The sequence below is a fragment of the Physeter macrocephalus genome, unplaced genomic scaffold, assembly GCF_002837175.3.
Source record: "Physeter macrocephalus isolate SW-GA unplaced genomic scaffold, ASM283717v5 random_1822, whole genome shotgun sequence".
NCBI classification, from domain to species: Eukaryota; Metazoa; Chordata; class Mammalia; order Artiodactyla; family Physeteridae; genus Physeter; species Physeter macrocephalus.
In genome coordinates, this window is record NW_021147106.1 from 1 (window position 1) to 8,578 (window position 8,578).

The following is an 8,578-nucleotide window of genomic DNA, read 5'->3' on the forward strand; positions in this document are numbered from 1 at the left end:
CCGGCCGCGGAGCCTGCCCGTCCAGAAGCCTGTCCTCCGCAACGGGAGAGGCCCCAAAAGTGAGAGGGCCCCGTACCCCAAAAAAAAAAAAAACAAAAAAAAACAAAAAACACACATATTTTTTCAATCTAAATAAAGAGTGTAACAAACTATTTTACCTAATCCTAGACTACTGAATCTAAGGGATTTCTCTGATGTCTGCAAGAGATTATTTTAAGATAAATAAAAGAAATCCTCCATGACTCCACTTGTTGTAAGCAAATGGAGCCCACTACTGAGAGTGAACTTACAAGTCAGCTGTTCTCGAGAACACAGCCGAGGCCCCTGCCTTCGAAGCCCCATGCGGCCACTGCTGGGGAAACGTGCCAGCTGTGCCCCGGCCGGCGGAGCTGGGCTGAGACCGGCTTCCCTGAGGTCTGCCCAGGCCCCGTCTACCCAGAGCTCCACGGTGCGGACATTTTTAGGTTTAGGCAAACCTGGAAAGTCATTCTCAGAGTTAAAAGTCCTAACAAAGCAGTCGTGAGTCACTCAGGGCCTGAGCCAAAGGTCTGGTTTCCCTTTCACTCCGAACTGGTTGTCTTGCATCTGTTCTACTAGGCCTCCGAACTCAATTCTACCCACACACGTGGATCACAAAGCTGATTAGCCTACACTGCAAGTGAGCCCCAGCTCCAATCAGAACAAACAGGTAACAAGAACAAGGGGACCAAGAGTCACCCCAAAACCTGTGTCAGCGGCTCCAGTGGGGAGGGCTGCAAACCAGCACATGCCACCCGACCTGGCCGTCAGGGAAACGTGGCAGAAACACCCACTCAGTTAAAGGGTCAAACATTTTAAATTCCCACAGCAATTTCTTATTCTTTTACATAATTCAAGACAGAAAATGTTTTAAACCCCCAGTTTATAATAAATCAAGTGAATAAAATAAGCACCTTATCTAGTGATTAGAGGAAAAAAGTCCACCTGATGATTACATGAAAACAAACCCTCAGTTTTATCTGTCAAATGTACATTTAAGCAACGACAGTTCCAAAGCGTCTCACTCATTTTTTAGCGGCAGCACAAAGGAATCGAAACACTTCAGTGAGATGCCACTTGATAGGGTCCTTAGGCTCTTGGCGACCCACACCTACCAGGTAATTCTCATCCTGAAAGGCATAGTGCAGCGCAGTGATCCACTGACAGTCCCCATTCACCAGCACGTCGCGTTCTTCCCGGAAACAAGCCGTCTGTAAAGAATTGGGGAGAAAGTCGGTCTGTGTCCATCGGGAAAGTGCCCTGCAGAGCACAGTCCCAAGTAGACAGAGGCTCTGGAGACAGTGTCCCCTGTCCTCTGGGACGCAGGGACCCAGGCGCACCGCCACCTCCCGGTGGGGCTCCGGGCACCAGTTGAACCTCTGCTCTCTCCTACTGCAGCCCGACCCTCACCCCGGTGCACCAAGGGCCGCTGAGAACTCACCTCCCCACCTCTGGCTCGCACCCACCCTCCCACACACGCCGCTTCCAGGGTCAGCACGCCAGGTTCACCCCAGCTCACACGCGCGTTTCAGCTACAGCTTCTGAGCTGCCCCCCATTCCAGCGTCGCCGACTTCTCGGGGTAGCCTGTGGTGTGGCTGCCCCTCACGTCCCGTGCCCTCCACCCCACCCCCCATCGCAGGACTAGAGTTCAGGAGCCACTCGGCTGGCGGGACAGGGCACAAACCTGCTTACTGATGTGGGTTACAGATCTGGGTCCGTCATTTTCAAGAAATGTGATTTATTTACAGTATACTGATGCACACGATCCTAACAGGATTCTACTATAAAGATCCATGGCCTGTAGCACATGGGCAAAAGGCCGTCTTTTAGGCTGCTGTGGGGTTTTTTTTTTTTTAAGAGCTTTAATACACAGGTGGAATCTGTATTTAAAAGAAACTAGGTCTTTGGCATATTATAATAAGATGTCCTCTTTCTTGACCACAGAAGATTTTAACTCCTCCTTGTATTTCCAACTTGCAAAGCTTAAGAAAAATAACAGCACCCCTAGGGGAGGGTTTACACACACAGCACCGCAGCAAGCTCTCCACCTGTTCTCTCAGGGAGTCTCCTGGTGACCTTTAGAACTTGTTTTTCTACAAGTTTTTCTTTTCTAAACTTTTAAAAAGAGTTTTTTTCTTTCGAAAACGGGATTGAGGTAGATGTGTCCCATTCTCCTAACTGAAGCAGACGAGACAACTTACAACGTCCAGATGTGCAGAGACGAGTGGTTCTGGAACTACCATGGTCCCCAGACCACAGGCCTGGGGAAGGGGCAGCAGAAAGAAAACCTGAGTCCTGGGGCCTGGGCCAGCCCAGAACCCCCAGTGTCTGGAACACTGCTTCCACCACATTCTGATCCACATCCTCAAGCGCCTACCTAACAACACTCAGCATAAAGCCCGTTCTTAAACCGGGATCGCCAATATGATACCCACAGAGAGGAAATATACATACTGTTCAGTAGTTTTTTTTTTTTTTTTTTGCGGTACGCGGGCCTCTCACTGTTGTGGCCCCTCCCGTTGCGGAGCACAGGCTCCGGACGCGCAGGCCCAGCGGCCATGGCTCACGGGCCCAGCCGCTCCGCGGCATGCGGGATTCTCCCCGGACCGGGGCGCGAACCCGGCTCCCCTGCATCGGCAGGCGGACGCGCAACCACTGCGCCACCAGGGAAGCCCTGTTCAGTAGTTTTAAGAGCAGATAAACTTTCTAATGTTTTTTTTTTTATGACCAAAAAAAAAAAGAACTAAAAGCCCAGCCTGGTCTACAAGTTATGAACTTCCATTGCCTAGTGACTTTTCTACTGCCAACTCTTGTTGAATTCATGCTTTTAAAGATGAGTTTTTGAAGTCAATATTATAAAATTATATGTTTAAAATAAGCCTACTAAGGGCTTCTCTGGTGGCACAGTGGTTAAGAATCCACCTGCCAATGCAGGGGACACGGGTTCGAGCCCTGGTCCGGGAAGATCCCACGTGCCGTGGATCCCACTAAGCCCGTGCGCCACAACTGCTGAGCCTGCGCTCTAGAGCCCGTGAACCACAACTACTGAGCCCATGTGCCACAACTACTGAAGCTCACATGCCTAGAGCCCATGCTCTGCAACAAGAGAAGCCACCAAAATAAGAAGTCCACGCACCACAACGAGGAGTAGCCCCTACTCGATGCAACCAGAGAAAGCCCACGTGCAGCAACGAAGACCCAATGCAGCCAAAAATAAATAAATAAAATAAATTTTTAAAAAATAAAAATACAATTAAGCCTACTAAATGAAATGTGAACAAAAAGATAAATTACCTTAACCAGCATTGTATCTATATTATATTTTTGTATGCATCACACACATACTTACAGCCCATTGTACACGTTCTAGGATAATCACCATGATTAGCAGACAGTCTTGGACTTGCTGCTGAGTATGCCAGTTAAATAGGTTCTGTGTAACCAGATTTACATTTAAAAAGCAATATTTACTTTTTTAAAATGTACTCACTCACGGTGACATCTGGGTAAATATTAACTAGTACGATAAGGTGAGAATCACCTCTCCCTAACGTGAGGACCTCACACACACTTCACTCCAGAGGTTAACATAACAAGTCATATCACATATGGCTCAGCTATCACCTTTCAAAAATCAATCACTCCTGTAAAAATATAAACTTCAACAGAATTTGCTACTAGTATTTCTTTCCCCAAACACTTATTCCTTTCCCAAACTTTCATGCAACAGTAGCTTCCTTCCCCCACAAGAGAACTGCTTCAGTGATTTTCCTGTGTTTGCCAACATGCCAGTGATGACGTGAAGAAGGGATGCCGGGGCCGAGGCTGCAGCACGAGGTGAGGAAGGCGATGGGTGAGGACGGCGGGGAGGACGCCAGCGGAGCCAAGAGGGACGGAAGCTTGGAAGGGGGTGGCTGAGGCCGAGTCATGGGCCACCCACATTTCGAGCCCTGGTGGCTGCAAAACTGGTGACGACTCAGTCAACCAGCATGCATTTATTGAGCAATAAACAGGTGTAGGACCTTGTGCTGGGTGCCACAGCTGGAAAGAGGAAACGGGTGTAGACAGGCAAGGAGGAGAAGCCACACACAGTTTAACACGATGAACCTGAGACGCCGGGGGGGATGCTGAAGCGGAAGTGCCCGGTGAGGGAGGGAAAACCTGAGCTCAGGAGAGCCACGCGGCCTCAGTGAGAGGCGTGTGTACTGTCCGCACAAGGCGGCGACTGTCATCGGCAGGTAAAACTCCAGAACAAAAGAGGAAAGGGCCACCTAGAATCACAAGGAGGGTTTAGTGACAGGATGAGAGAGGCCAGAAACCGCAGAAGGATTGTCCAAAGGAGGAGGTGGCTGATTCTGGAGGGGAGAGCCCCAGGCAAACACAGGGCAGCAGCGGTGTGAGGAGGGGAACAGCGGCCTGGGCGCAGAGCGGGCACTGAGCCAACGAGAGGACAAAGGACAGTGATGGGGCAGCTCAGAAAGGACAAAGCCAGGAGGCTGATGGCAACATGCCCTTGGAAAGGAAGGACCCTTGGCTCCAAGGCGAATGTGAAATGGAGGAACACACAGGGCGGGCGGTACAGACAGACGCTGGGAGGCAGTGGAGGTGAGTCTGGCGAGGACCAGAGGGAGAACCTGTGTCTCAGTGGGGGCTGGGCATGGGGCTGGGGAGAGCGGGGTCGGCGGCATGAAACAGCCGCCACAGGGATGGACGAAGAAGAAAGAAAAAGCGGGTCAGAGGCTGCCATGCGGCAGCCACCTACTTTTATTTATAATCTCCACTCTCCTCGAGGAGGGAATACAAAACGTTTCCAGATTCAATAATTCCTTCTGCAGAGGGAGCAGAATTGAGATAAATGCCTGAAGGGTTTGGTTTTGTTTTTGGGTTTTTTTGGCCACGCCACAGGCATGCAGGATTCCAGTTCTCCGACCAGGGATCGAACCCGGGCCCCTTGCAGTAGAAGTGTGGAGCCTTAACCACTGGACCGCCAGGGAAGTCCCTCCATGGAGGGTTTAAACTGCCCCTGCAGACACACCTGAGGGGAGCTCGTGAGCAGGGCGCCTGGTAATGAGTCACCAGCAAGGCAGACGGCGCTGGGAGGGGGCTGAGGTCCTGTCGACAAAGGGCGGCCTGCTCTTGTCAAGGAAGGAAGGCCAGACGTGGTCTTACCCAGCTGGGCTTCATCACCCCTTTCCTTGCGTACAAACCCGTTTGCTTATTTATTCAATGCTCCACACTTACCTCTGCTCTCTTAAGCATCTCCCACTTGTTGAGGATTTTCATGGCATATATGCGCTCAGTGTTCTTCATTTTGACGACAGCCACCTGCCACACAAACGGGAGTTTAACAAACATTTAGTTAACGGAACACAAAAGGTCGGCACATTTCATATAACTACGGTGAAATCTTAATTGCCTGGAAACCCTGGAAAATGACCTGTTAAGGAAAGGAAAGTTTTCTATGTGAATAAGGATTTGCCCTTTTAAGCATCAAAACTTGATCTTAACTCCACTGCAGCTTGAATGACCTCACCCGCTCAGTCCAAAGCGCGTCAGTGCTGAGCACTGGTGCACACGGGGGTCCGCTGGCCTCTACTCTGGTGCGTCTGGGGATTTTCACGGTAATGGCTCTTGAAGTTGGTCAGTGGCTCCCAAGCTCCCCTCCTGCATTCAAGGGCTCCATCCCCGCTCATGCCTACCCGCCTCCACCGATGCCCATGTCCACCTCTCATGCCCACGGCCAGCCTTTGCACGTGCCCAGGCTTAACTCCGGGATCTTTTCTTCACTGGGTTGGTGAGTATCCAGGGGGGCTCTGGAGTGTAACTTGGGAAATTCACTTCTTTGTGCCTCAGTTTCTACAACTAGAATGGATAACAGCAGGACTGGCCTAAGATTGCTGTGCGGATCAAATGAGTCAACACGGTTAATGTGCTCAGAATGGTTAGGCACATAGTTATTAGCCCTTAGCGTGCTGGCTGTCAGCCACATTCTTCAAGGTACAACTCAAATGCCACCTCTTCCAGGAAGTCCTCTTGGGACTCCTGGTCTTCATCAAATTTCAAATGAACTCTTCCATTACTACCAACACCAGATGTGATGTCTGCACTATCATACGGTACATCCTACCCGATATAAATCTGTCATTCGTTGACCTAAGTCCCCTTCACAAAACCATAAGCAGTGATAATAACTTCTGAGCCTTTCTGCTGCCAATGGCAGGCAGCCACACAGCAGGGTTGGAGAGTTCTAAAAGTGAATCACTTACTTCCTTACTTTCTAAACAACACCACTACACAACAACATCACTGAAGTGACCGTAAGAGCTGACACTCACGGAACACCTCCCACGCCCAGAGCTGTGTCAAGCAACGGACCTGCACCCTCTCAGCTAATCGTCTCCAGAGCCCTAGATGGTGGCTATTTCTAATACCCTTACTTTACAGATGTGAAACCTGAGGCCCGAGGGGTTAAACAACATGCCTAAGAAGCGGCAGAGGCTCATCCTCAGGCGCGTGCCTTTCAGGACTGTATTATACTGACAGTCATAATTAGATATAATCCTCCCAGAGCCTGATGACGGTGGGCGGGGCTGAGGGTCCACCATGAACGTGCCCTGATGTGGCACCAGAGCCTGCAGATGGTCAGAGGCACCTGCCCTCCTCTGCAGGGCTCCCAGCCAGGGCCCCCTGCCCACGGGTGCACCGAGATCGCCCTCCGGCCATCGCCCTCAGTCACCCCTCTCACTGCCACTCCATGGCACACCACACCTAAGCTGCTGTCTATTCGCTATGGTCTTAGAAATCACTGACCAAACTCGCTACGACTCTGAATAAATTAAAAATAAACGGTGCGTAAATAAAGGCTTTGTGGGCTCTCCGACATGTCTAAGAACAAGAATTCTGGGCACACACGTTGTCATCATGTTAGAAGTGTCTATTTCTTCCTGGGAATTAGCTATAATCTAGATAGGTGAGATATTAGAGTTTAAAAAAAAAAAAGCCACATAGTAGTTACTACACAAAAGGTCTAACTTGGCTAGAATGGTGGAGTTGCTAACCTTTGAGGAAAATCATGAAATTCTGAAAATGACGAGCCTCATGAATGATCCAGATCTTGCTGGAAGTGAGATGCAGAACACAGGAAGTCTGATTCTTTACAAGAGGCCTATCAGGGCACAGACCATTTCCAGAAAACAGGCAAGATGGCTCTGATAAACTACGTAGAAGGAAAAAGAATGTATCTGTCCATGGAAAACATGTATCAAACCAAGAATATGTAGACAAGGACTTCCCTGGTGGCGCAGTGGTTAAGAATCCGCCTGCCAATGCAGGGGACACAGGTTTGAATTGAACCCTGGTCCGGGAAGATCCCACATGCCACAGAGCAGCTAAGCCCGTGCACCACAACTACTGAAGCCGGCACTCTAGAGCCCGCGAGCCACAACTACTGAAGCCCGCGCACCTAGAGCCCGTGCTCTGCAACAAGAGAAGCCACCGCAAGGAGAAGCCCACGTACCACAATCAAGACCCAACGCAGCCAAAAAAAAAAAAAAAAGAATAAGTAGACAAGTAAAATTTAATGTAAAAAAACCAAAAACCACAAAACTTCTCTAGTGTACAACGACCTATAAAAGAAATAATTTTTAGAGAATCTTGCTTGGTTTACCAGAAGCTTCTTCCTAGCCAAAAACTTAGTCTGAATTCCTTCAAAGAGAGATGATAATCCTACAAATCTCTACAAAATTAGACACTTAAGTAAAGAAATACAAATCAAAATAATTTTACAAAACATTAAAAAGTGATTCTGGAACACGACAATTAAGTATAATACCTGATGCTAGCCCAGATCCAGTACAAGAGGGAAAAGGTAAAACAAAGAACATCACTGGGCCAAACTGGTATAAGACAGCAGATTGGATAAAAAGTGTTCTATCAGGGGGGCTTCCCTGGTGGCGCAGTGGTTGAGAGTCCACCTGCCGATGCAGGGAACACGGGTTCGTGCCCCGGTCCGGGAAGATCCCACATGCCGCGGAGAGGCTGGGCCCGTGAGCCACGGCCGCTGAGCCTGCGCGTCCGGAGCCTGTGCTCCGCAACGGGAGAGGCACCAACGGTAAGAGGCCCGCGTACCGCAAAAAAAAAAAAAAAAAAAAAAAAAGTGTTCTATCAGTTCTAAATTTAAGATTATGAACTGTGGTCATGTCAAAGACCATCCCTATCAGAAGAGGAACTAAAGTATTAGGGGTAGAGGGCCTTGCTTGACATAAGCAACTTATCCACAGTGGTTCAGTAAAAATTACACACACACACACAGGGAGGGAGGGAGGGAGCAAGCTCAAGCGAGAGCAGCACAGCTATAATATGATCAAGAAAATGAGATAAAATGCTAACAAAAGGGAGTTTGGGTAAAGGGTTAGACTGTTTTTGAACCATTGTATTCAAACAGCTGTTCTGTTAATTTGAAACCGTTTCTAAACAAAGCTTTCAAAGCTTTGTTTCTTTAAGTCATTCTAGGGCTTCCCTGGTGGCGCAGTGGTTGAGAGTCCGCCTGCCGATGCAGGG

At 49.2% G+C, this 8,578-nt stretch overlaps 1 protein-coding gene across 1 annotated transcript in view; it reads right to left on the bottom strand.

Moving 5' to 3' along the window:
* Nucleotides 1-874: 874 nt before the first annotated feature.
* Nucleotides 875-8,578, bottom strand: part of LOC114485608 (serine/threonine-protein kinase MRCK beta-like) — a 22,251-nt gene continuing 14,547 nt past the window's right edge. Inside the window, exons 3-4 of the mRNA XM_028487391.2 lie at nucleotides 5,261-5,344; nucleotides 875-1,229 (exon numbers count right to left, since the gene is read on the bottom strand). Coding sequence (XP_028343192.1) covers nucleotides 1,044-1,229; nucleotides 5,261-5,344 — 270 coding nt within the window. The 3' untranslated portion in view covers nucleotides 875-1,043. The remainder of the gene's footprint in view (nucleotides 1,230-5,260; nucleotides 5,345-8,578) is intronic.